Source organism: Eucyclogobius newberryi, unplaced genomic scaffold, assembly GCF_026437365.1.
Source record: "Eucyclogobius newberryi isolate DKJ021-1_F unplaced genomic scaffold, fEucNew1.0.hap1 SCAF_2, whole genome shotgun sequence".
In the NCBI taxonomy this organism is placed as follows: domain Eukaryota; kingdom Metazoa; phylum Chordata; class Actinopteri; order Gobiiformes; family Gobiidae; genus Eucyclogobius; species Eucyclogobius newberryi.
In genome coordinates this window covers 4,902,045-4,913,729 of record NW_027315834.1, presented here as the reverse complement: position 1 = coordinate 4,913,729, position 11,685 = coordinate 4,902,045, and the positions used below count along the sequence as shown (strand labels likewise).

At 42.7% G+C, this 11,685-nt stretch overlaps 1 protein-coding gene across 1 annotated transcript; it reads left to right on the top strand.

Moving 5' to 3' along the window:
• Window positions 1–4,456: 4,456 nt before the first annotated feature.
• Window positions 4,457–10,955, top strand: LOC140367362 (one cut domain family member 2-like). Its single transcript, XM_072453798.1, has 2 exons — window positions 4,457–5,461; window positions 10,555–10,955. The coding sequence occupies exons 1-2, from the start codon at window positions 4,603–4,605 to the stop codon at window positions 10,839–10,841; spliced, it is 1,146 nt and encodes a 381-aa protein (XP_072309899.1). The 5' UTR covers window positions 4,457–4,602; the 3' UTR covers window positions 10,842–10,955.
• The last annotated feature ends 730 nt before the right edge of the window (window positions 10,956–11,685 follow it).

Here is an 11,685-nt window from a genome sequence, read left to right as displayed (position 1 = left end):
GTGAAGGTTTTAAGCAGGGAGAAAAGATGGTTTGAAAGAGGAGTCAAGGAAGCTATTTTTGTTAAAAAAGAAAGACCTTCTTTAAACAGAAATGGAGGGCTAAGGTTTAATCTTCCTGTTATTTATAATGGGTTACTGAACCCCTGGAAAGGTAGAGGACATTCAGATGCTAATCAGGTACTCAGGGTGGTTGAGCCAGGGTCTCACAAAGACAAAGAGGTTTCTAATAGCCCATTAAGATTCTGAATAGGCTAGCTCGGTAGATACAAGGGGGGAGTTTCTGTTGAAACAAACAACTCTTTCTACTTCAGGAAGGCTCCGCCCAATGGGCGGGTCTTACCACAGAACAGTATTAATATCGGAGTTCTCGACCTAAATTCTGTTATTGACAATGACTCTTGGATGAGAGTCGAAACGTCTATTTTTTCAAACTGAGTCCAGATGACTACAACTGAAGCTTTTTCTACTATGGAACACGCCTGGACGAATGAGGGATTACACCGACATACACCCAAACATAACTAATGTTTTCTTATAAATAAAATATAAATCATACCTGAATTATACTTTTTAATCATAAGGCCATACTCAGCAATTCACAAAAACACTTTCAGTAATTCCACACTGCCTGTATGAAAATCTCGTCCAACACGTTACTATTTCTCAAGTTTATGATTAGCTTTATGAAATGTATTTTATAGTTATATTTATTTATTTGTCTCTTATAGATTTAATTAAAACCACTTAATTTTGCTTCTAAAATAGTCACAATTATTATTTTTAGCTTCTTATAATTATACTGTGACCTAAATAATCATGGTTATCGATTAACCCAATAATCTTGACATCCCTATTATGCTCTGGAAATTCAATATTTTGGGTCTTGATGCAAGTGCCATACATTGATAAACAGGAAACTGATGTTGCTATTGTACTTGCTTGCTTTGTTTTGCTAAGCATTTGGGTTTCAACAACTTACCATCACTAATGCAGTAGTTGGCGTTTGGTGAGAAATTATTCTATTCTCTTTATATCTGCTTTTTCTCTGCGATTTCTCTTGTCTTTTCATCTCACTCTGGTGTGTAGTTAAAGTGTTCCCGGAGCCAAAAGCGTGCCAGACCGATTTGGAAGCTAGATCTTGCACGGTTTGCTGTGGATCGACCTTCTGTTCCAAAACTCAGCATCTCCCATTGCTCATAAGAACTGCCACCACAAGTCACCACAACTTACTCTGTCCAAATGTGCCTAAAGGCTCCTTTATGCTCAAACAGTGTAGGGAGTAACACGCTACAAAAGTAACGAGGTACAGTGATATATTTAGCATTTTTCAGTAACGCAGTACTATAACACATTACGAGTTGAAAATGGGCAATATATTTACCCGTTACATCCTCAGTAATATGAATTACAAGGGCATTTTTATTATGTTCTGTTGTTGGCTTAAACATATAACCAGGACATATTTTTCAGGCCCGTGCGAGTGTTGCCCGTCATTCAAACCCACCTCAGCTCCGTTTGTGTTCATGATCCTCCCCCACATCCCACCAACTGTCCCGCTCAGATTATGAAGCAGACACATCAATCATCCAGACCAACAGACACATAAAAGCAGATACACCCACTTAAGAAAACAAACACACAGAGAATCTCGCAAGTACATGGCAGGTGGCCTGCAGGGGGCAGCAGAGAGAGCAGGTGCAGTTGTGTGTTGACAGATCTGGTTTGCAATTACCCAACTCATTTTGAAGCTGTGATATGAGTTTGCATTTCTGATAGTTGTGGGAAATGCAACAAAATATGATCCTCAATGGAAAAAATATTGAGGATCATATGATATAGGAGCAATACGATGCTGGTGGCTCCTGTTCAGGCTTTACTGGCAGGTGACAAGCGTGTCATTTGGAGGAAATGGAAAATCCCTGGGTAAAATCTGTGCTTATAACCTGGAAAGAACTAATCAAAACATATACAAGTAAACAAAGATATATCACCCTTCGAGAAAATCACAAAATCACATGTTTGGAGGGAATTCTGTTGGAAAAATGTGTCACACTGTGTCAAAGGGTTCAATATTCACAAGGAAATTCCAATTGTTAAAAACTGTGGTTATGGCCCACCATTATCATGTGTTCAGGGACTGTCTTGTTGCTCAGAATTATTGGACTGAGATTAGTAAAGTGCTACGGACTGTTTTTGACATCATCATCCCATTCAATTTTAGAACTATGTATTTGGGCCTCAAAACTCCTGACATGGATACAATCAGTGGATATCTTTGAAATCGACCCCTGGCAGCAGGGAAAAAGCCATCACCCACAATCACGAGACTGGACTGACATTATAATTGACATACGGAATATGGAGTTGATCACATTTGGACTAAACTTGAAATTGGATAAATTTGACCAACTTTGGACCAATTGGGATGTTTATTAGTTAGTGAGTTAGAGTGAGTTAGAGTTAGTGCACTTTAGTTATATTAAATGTTTTTATCGTGATTTTATTTTATCTGCTATGTTCTCTCTGGTTTTATTCTGTTTCTTATGTTTGTTCTTAAAAAATCATATCTATTTAAAATGGGTGCTAAGTATTAATGCAGTGACAGTAACTACACTTGGAACCCAAAAATGTGTTTACGCATAAATGAGCCTTAAGACACCCCCCAAGTCTTCCTTTCACCATGTTTCAACCCTCACCTGATCCTCGTACATAAAACAAAATGAATGATATAAATATATATGGACTCTCAGGTGGACTTCAAGTTCCAATTCTTCAGACTGAAAAAAGGTCATGTATTTTTTGTTTCCAGAAGGAGGCAGCAGATTGAATGTGACATGGTTTCTGGGCGTCTCTGCGCTGGGACCTGTGAACTTTACTCCATTTCTGTTTGTAAAATATAAATAGGCTGTAAAAGTTGGGTTGAATGTTTCCAGTGAACACTTGTCTTTAAGTTCTACAGCAGGGGTCTCCAGCCTTCAGCCCCCAGAGAGCTTACTGCTCTCTGGGGCCGAAGTCTTCACTGAACCAGGCCCTTTGGGCTTCTTTTATGGTGTTTAGCTATCGCAAGAGTCGCTTACTGTTAGCATTAGTTAAACATAAATATTTTTTTTGTGCACAAGGCATCTAAAGCAGGGCTTTTCAACTACATGTGCCTGATGAACCGATCCTTGGACTAAACCAGAACCAAATCAGAATTAAACAAGGACAAAACCAGGATCAAACACTAAACAAGGGAAAATATTTGTTTTAACATTTGGACGATAAAGCGGATCAGATTGGTTATATCAAGCCCTACTACCAATCTGCCTCTAGACCCAATCTCTACATGAGCAGCTCACACCACCCACACATAACTAATGTTTTCTACATAAATAGAACCTGAATTGAAACTGAATTATAACTTAGGCTATTTGCAAAACAACTATAGCTCTCTTCTCTTCATCACACTCTTCTCTCTCCTCTGTCTTTAACTCTTCTTTCTCTTCCTCACACTCTTCTCTCACTCTTTCTCACTCGCTCACCCCTCTCTTTCTCCTTCTCTTCCTTACACTTCTGTCTCTTTCCTTCTCTCTCACACATTTCTTTTCCACCTTTTATAAGGTTGTTTCCCTCTTTTATGTTACCCGTTTCATATTATGTTATTATAGTGTTTTCTGGACATTAAAACTGTATCAAATACTCCAATGTGTTATTTCTTTAAATTACAATGTCACATACTCATTTGTGCATTAAGGTTGAGGCAAAGAAATAGGTATTTTTTGTAGATTTAGCTTTTTCCAGGTTAAAGTTTAAGTTAAATAAACATTTGGAGAGTAACTTTGCATAAATAGGCTATAACTCAGTTCTGAGCATTTGTCAAAGTTTTTTATTTTTGATACCATTGTCCACACATATTGCTCCAGAGGGATTTACATATTTTCATATTCATTCATAGTTACTTTGCACTAGTTAGATTGTTACGTTACACGCGATGAAGGACTGTTTCTCTTAGTGCTGGAAAACCAGGCAGGACTTCAGCACCACGGACAGCACCTCAGCAGCTCCGTCCTCATGCACAGCATCTCGGTCAGACCCAACCGCTCAAGAGGGTCAGTGATGACGGCGTCGTTCACGCACGTGGCATACTGAGAGGAATAATCAATCATAATGATGGTTATTATTATTATGATTATGATTATGATTATGATTATGAGGGGACGTGCGCTTGGGAGAAATGCTTTAGATGGACCGGGACCTCCGTGCGCTCCTGCACCTCCTGCACAGCGAGCGAGCGAGAGACTGGAAACCCCGCCCTCGCCCTCCGCTGCATCTCATTGACTCCGTCCTCCTCTCTCCTCTCCTCTTCTCTCCTCTCCTCTCCTCTCTCCTCTCTCCTCTCTCCTCTCTCCTCTCTCCTCTCTCCTCTCTCCTCTCTCCTCTCTCCTCTCTCCTCTCTCCTCTCTCCACTCGCCGCGGAGCTTCGCAGCACGCACAGGACCTGAGGTCGGTCACGCACACCACCAAAGAGCGAGAGAATGCAGGGGCCGCATGGGGCCGCGAGGAGCCGCGGGGCCACATCTGGATGATACAAGGGCAAACATACGGATGGACTGAGGGCCGCGGATGAAGACCGCGTACACGAGCGCATATCGATGCGTGCACGCGGAGCTGGACGCGTTGGACACGACAATGGACAAACAACAGGGGCTGTGCGTGCTGGGCTCGCGCTCGGTCATGTCGAACATGAGCGCGCTGCTGGACGCGGACTGCCGCCACGACCTGCCGCTGCATCATGCCATGGGCGCGTGCGATGCGCCAGCGATGAGCTGCTCGTACACCACACTGACGCCGCTGCCGCCGATAAGCCACGTTACCGACAAGTTTCAGCGGCACATCCCCGTGAGCGGCAGCTTCACGCTCATGCGCGACGAGCGCACGCTCCCCGCGGTCAGCAGCCTGTACGGCTTTAAAGAGCACGTGGACGCGCTCGGAAATGGACTGTCGCTGCCGCATCCACAGCACACGCCGCACGCGTACGGCCACGCGCCGCACTCTGTGCACGCGGCACACGACAAAATGTTGGGGTTTGATACTAATGAGATGCCGCACGCGGAGGTCATGATGTCACACTTGAATGGATCGCAAACCAATCCAAGTCACACGCTCCTGCCACCCAACTCGCACGCGCCTCTGGCTCCCCACAAGTGGCCCCAGTCCTCCGGGCACGCGCAAGGCGCGCCCCTGGAGGAGATAAACACCAAGGAGGTCGCGCAGCGCGTGACCGTGGAGCTGAAGAGATACAGCATCCCGCAAGCGATCTTTGCTCAGCGCGTCCTCTGCCGCTCACAGGGGACACTCTCAGACCTGCTGCGGAACCCAAAACCCTGGTCCAAGCTCAAGTCCGGCCGCGAGACCTTCCGCCGCATGTGGAAGTGGCTGCACGAGCCCGAATTTCAGCGCATGAGCGCGCTTCGTCTGGCAGGTAATGCTCGTGCACTTGCAGACAGTTGAACAGCACTGTCTAAAGAGTGCGCGTGCTTTTGTTGTTGCTATTTTTTATAGACAATTATTCTGTAACAATGAACTTACTTCTTTCGGACACTGAGCCTCTGTACTTTGTACAACATCATATTCTCTGTGCTCTGATGAATCCAGATGAACATGCACATGTGGATATGTCTGTTCACTGAGGTTAACTCAAGGTTAACTCATGGCCCAGAGAGTAACTCAAGAGTTATACCTGAGTTACCCAGAGTACTGCAGACATGTTGGAATGTCCTCCTTGTAGTTTGAGTGTCGGACCACTGCTCAGCTCGTCTCCATGTCTGGTTTGCTGACAGGACATGCATTAACAGCTCCATAAGTGCTGTGGTGGAGAGGACTGAGTAGTCATTCAGAGGCAGACTCCAATCCGCTGCTTTTACACTGCCTGGAAAGACCACTCTCACTCACACACTCAGCTGAGCTCCTACAGCTTCAACAGCAGTGCCCAAATGTTGTGGCACAAGGGTTGAAAGACTTGAATTCCAAATTTGTAATCATTGGCAATGCCACCCCAAATGGAACATTGGCACAATAATTAAAGGTGCCATAACATGCTTTTTTTCACGTTTCGTAGTCTATCCTAAGTGTATAATTGATAATAAAAAGGGTTGTGCAACACCCTTAACATAATAGTTAAGAAATATCATCAGAGGCGAGAGGGGGGAGGGGGGAGGGTGAGGGGGGATGATGACGCGTGCCTGTGGTTATGACGCGGTCCTGTGAACACCCCCCCCCGTCAGTTTGGAGATTTGAGGAAAGGAGATAGTCTGTAATATAGCTAAACACTGCGGGAATCAATCAAAAAAACACTCTGGGTACATATATGAAGCACAAATAGCAATGTAAGAAGGTTAAAAGCTCTGAAAAGTTGATTTTGCATGTTATGGGACCTTTAAGGTTAACATTGGTAAGCGTGAGAGTGACCAAGTCAGAGACGTGAAATGGGAAAAATTCAATCTGATGAAGTTACCTATAGGTTTGTTGTGTACAATTTTATTTCAATCAAAGAGTTCTTTCATCAACGCACTCACACAATAGGATTAGACCTGCATTTTAGTAATGACAGTGTTTGATTACATTAAACAAGCTTCAAGAATACACAGCTCCAATACCCACAGCAGCTTCAGATAAATCGAAAGTGTCCTTTAAGTGCGTGCTCTATGAATGGGGATTTGACCCATCTTTCAATGCCACTGGGGCATCTCCTCAGCGATCACTGCTCCAGTGATCGCTGCATCAAAGCGCCCAGAGACCCATCTATAGATCTTTGTGCTAGGTTTGGTTAGGACTACCGTAGCTGGAGGATTTTATTTTTGTGCATGTCTAGGGTTGATGGGGAAACTGGAGCACCCAAGCACACGGAGGACTATGAACCAGGCTTTAAGGCTGGTTCCACATAGAAATATAAACGAGTCTTGCAAATTCCACACAGAGAAGCCCCATGCTGCTCAGGAGTCGAACCAAGGACCTTCTTGACGTGAGGACAGGCAGAAATCAGTGCCACAAAGTAATTTTAGATTCATTTTGCAATTTAAAATGTCCAAAGTATAATATATTCCATGTGTGTCATATAAATTTGAACTATAAAAGCATAACTTATCTTCCTCTTAAACTCAAACGTCAGAGTTTAATCTTTGTAGAGCAGAGCCAGGGTCTGGCTTCATTCATGGTCTAATCCTGGTCTAGTCCTGGTCTAATCCTGGTCTAGTCCTGGTCTAGTCCTGGTCTAGTCCTGGTCTAGTCCTGGTCTAGTCCTGGTCTAGTCCTGGTCTAGTCCTGGTCTAGTCCTGGTCTAGTCCTGGTCCAGTACGGCGAGGCGCCACCATTAGAATGCTCTTTGTGTTGAGGTGTAATGAATCCCAGCCTTAAGTGGTAATGCATAAAAGCACAGGGCGACCATCATCAGTGGAGCACAGGAGACGAGAAGGCGAGGAGCAGAGGAGGAGAGGAGGAAAGGAGAAAGGGGGAGAGGAGCAGATGAGGAGAGGAGGAAAGGAGAATAGGAGCAGAGGAAGGATAAAGGAGGACGGGGAGAGGAGGAGAGGAGAGGAGGAAAGGGGGAGAGGTGGAGAGGTGGAAGGGAGAAGTAATAATGTGTGACTGGCTGACATTGACAGACAGTTGACTAGATTCTGAGTCCCCAATTTGAGTCACTCTCTAAGTTTCCCTGACCTGTTAGATCCTTGTCCCAGTCAACAGCAGATCAAAGAATGTATTAGCCACGAGCAGAGGCAGAAGAACGTGCACCTAGTAATCAAGCATTAGCAATCAAACGTCACAGCTATAATTGCTAATGCAAAGGCCATTATACATACAACAATACTTTTGGCAAACATAGATAAGCGACATCTTGTGTCGCTCAGTGGCTGAGTGGATAGCACACGTGCGCTCCATGTGAGCAACCCACAGTGCCGTGAGATTGGACGGTTTGCTGCACTGTTCTTCCCCAGTCCCCATTTCATGTTGTACTGTCCTGTCCAGTGAAGCCTAAGGGCCAAAAAATCCTTTAAAAAAGTGACATCTCATTTACGTTGAGCATTTGATTTTCAGGTCACAAGTAATGTGCTCTTCACAGTGCAAATAAACATATACAGTGAGAAAAAGTTTGCAACTTCTCCCACTTAGAATTTATGGCAGCATCATAGGCTCAGTTCAACAGTGGGTGACAATCTAAAAAAACACCCAGAAATCACATATGATTTTTAAATAATTGATTTGTATTTTATTTTTGCAAATAAGTATTTTAACACCTGCCAATCTGCAAGAATTTTGGCTCTCAAAGACCTGTATCTGGCCTTTAAGAAACCCCCCAGAAAAATTTCACAAATCCGGAATTTTGGGTCGAATTTTTTTTTTGTTTTCTTTAAAGTTCAGGGGGTGATTTGTGGAAGAGAAAATAAATTATTATTATTAATAATAATAATAATAATAATAATAATAATAATAATAACAATAATAACAATAATAATAATAACCATACACCATGGGGGTGCACGGCGGCAAAGCCGGTCCTCCCCGTGTTACTGTGAGCTCTCTCCGGGTTCTCCGGCTCCTCCCCCCGTCCAAAGACATGCATGTATGAGGTAAAATTGGTGACTCTAAATTGGCCCTAGTGAATGAATATGAGAGTGAACTGTCTGTAATGTCTATGTCTCTGTGTTGGCCCTGCGACGAGTTGGCCACTGTCCAGGGTGTACCCCGCCTTCAAATTCCGCCTTCATATTCTTGAAGCTTGTAATCAAACACTGTCATTACTAAAATGCAGGTCTAATCCTATTGTGTGAGTGCATTGATGAAAGAACTCTTTGATTGAAATAAAATTGTACACAACTTCATCAGATTGAATTTTTCCCATTTCACGTCTCTGACTTGATCACTCTCACGCTTACCAATGTTAACCTTAATTATTGTGCCCATGTTCCATTTGGGGTGGCATTGCCAATGATTACAAATTTGGAATTCAAGTCTTTCAACCCTTGTGCCACAACATTTGGGCACTGCTGTTGAAGCTGTAGGAGCTTCAAATTTCTAAAATTGTTTTGCTCATGGGTTTTGTGTCTTGTGGCCAAATTTGTGTTTTCAACAAAAACTGTATAGTAGGGGGAGATGCTAAAAGTATGACGAGGTGCACTTTTTGTCAGCGCAGTGGTTGATCTAACATGGCCGACTTCCTGGTTTAGGGCGGGGTCATAATATTATTTTTTACATGTCCTCATATGAACTATTTTTTGGAGTGAGCGTCATATATTTACTGCAACTTTTTTTGGCTTTGGGTTTTCATTGGCCCCATGTTAATTGATTTTGGAGGTGGCGCTACTGAGCCGTCTTTCCATATTTTTTCACTAGGTTGTCACTCAAAATTAGAACTCACAGAGTTCTAATTACCACACACAAGCATATTTGTCCTTGTTTACTACTTGATTTTTGCAAGACTTTTTGGAAAATTTTCATTTTTTAAAAATTTTGTTTAAAATTCACATTGACGATACCCCAATGTGTATCAGCTTCAAATTTATAGAATTTTATGGCTCATGAGTTTTGTCCCTTGTGGCCAAATTTGAACGAGGAGGTGCACTTTTGTCAGCGCCATGTTTGATCCAATATGGACAACTTCCTGTATGATTTAGGGCGGGGCCATAATATCATTTTTCACATGTCCTCACATGAACGATTTTTTGGAGTAAAGAAAATATATAGAAAATAAAGAGATTCCGTTTGCCATTTAAATGGGTAAATCTTTTTGAAGGTCAGGGGGTTGCCAGTTTTTGGTACATTTGACCAACTTCTTGAAGAAAATTCATAACATTGGGTATGGAAATTTCTGGTTTGGTCAAAGAAAATAGAACATCATCTGCATGGCAGGCAATTTTGTGTTCCGTCCCATCAATTGTAACACCGTGATTTTTGATTGTCTAATAAATTTGGCCAATGGTTCCAAATACAAAGCAAATAGAAGGGGAGACCAGGTACAGCCCTGCCTCACCCCCCTTTCAAGAGTCAATGGACTTGTCAGATTGATTTTAATTCTTGATTTTGGACCATCGTAAAGATCCGTACCCTAAGGGCATATTTGATAATAATAAGTGTTGTGCAACACCCATAACAAGGTAATGTTGTTGATATGGTCAGATAAGTAGAGGATTTTGTACAGGATGACACCCAGACTCTTAACCTGAGGAGAGGGAGAGACTGTGGAGTTGTCAATGGTGAGTAAACCTCTGTCATGCCTTTAAACTCGTAATATTGAAATTTTTCATCAGAGTGGGCAGGACTGTCGAAGTCATTGACTGTGTACACTGCTGAGCTCCACTTGCTACAAAGTTGCTAGTTGACATTAGCACTACAATGCTGGTTAGCGTTGGACATTACTCAGCGCCCATTTACACCTAATCGGATCCGACTGGCACAGGTTTTGGGACAAATTAAGTTTGGTTGTTTAGCGCACTCTATGTGCATGTAAACCTGTTAGGGGCATGTTAGATTGCCAGGAGGATTTTTCAGAGGATTTAGATGTCTTTTTTTCTGTTGCAGCCTGTAAACGTAAAGAAAGCGACGCAGAAAGGGACAAGAATAACGCACAGAAGAAGTCACGGCTGGTGTTTAGTGACCTGCAGCGGCGCACCCTGCTGGCCATCTTCAAGGAGAACCCGCGTCCTTCCAAAGAGATGCAGGTGACCATCTCCCAGCAGCTCGGCCTCGAGCTCTCCACCGTTAGTAACTTCTTCATGAACGCCCGCCGCCGCAGCCTGGATAAGTGGGCAGAGGAATGCCACTGTCCTGGAGCACTGTCCTCATGTCACCGTACCAAAGAGTCTTAGGAGGAGCAGGGGTGAGAGTGAAAGTTGAGAGTGGGAGGTCTGGGCACTTTCACACTGATTAGCTCAATAACCCCAAAGAGGGAGTTTACTTACGTATCATTCTGCACAATCAAAGGCAGTTGCTACTGTTAATAATTTGTGTATTAGAAGTATAAAGTACAAGATATGCCAGTCAAAGGTTTTGTCACTGAATAGTTTCATATGTTAAAAAAACTTCCCAAAGTGAAAAAGTATTTTGGGATAAAACTACCGGCACTCCGGTACTCACTATGTAAATGACCATAAGGTGTGTTAGTGCTGAAGTCATTCACCAAAACAAAAGAGCACCTGATATCAATAATATATGGTAAAATTAATGAATTTAAAAATAAATTGGAGACACTACAGGCAAAAGTCTTAAGAGTTTTCTCTCTCAACATTCAAGCATTCATTTGAAAACACAACACAATTGTCTAATTTCTGGAGTGATTCATAAGATAAGATAAGATAAGATAAGATCATCCTTTATTGTCCCACATGGGGAAATTTCATTGGTGCAACGCAGGTAGATACAGAGGTAGATACAGAAGAAAAGAACAAATAACTTATAGGAAGTTTGAAAAACACTCTCAGTAGAAGATCTCTTATAAAAATCTTAGGATGTCCGCCGGGATAATGTGACGATCTCCGTCACATTAGGTCAGGCCTTAAAGTAGCACCTACAAACACCAAACTTTACAACCTTGGGTTTTGGCAAATTGTTCCAAACAAAAACAAAAACAAAATTTCCTATTCACCTGCAGTGTCTCGCCAATAAATCCTAATCTTCCAACAAAAACATGCAGTTGAGAATAAACATTCAAAC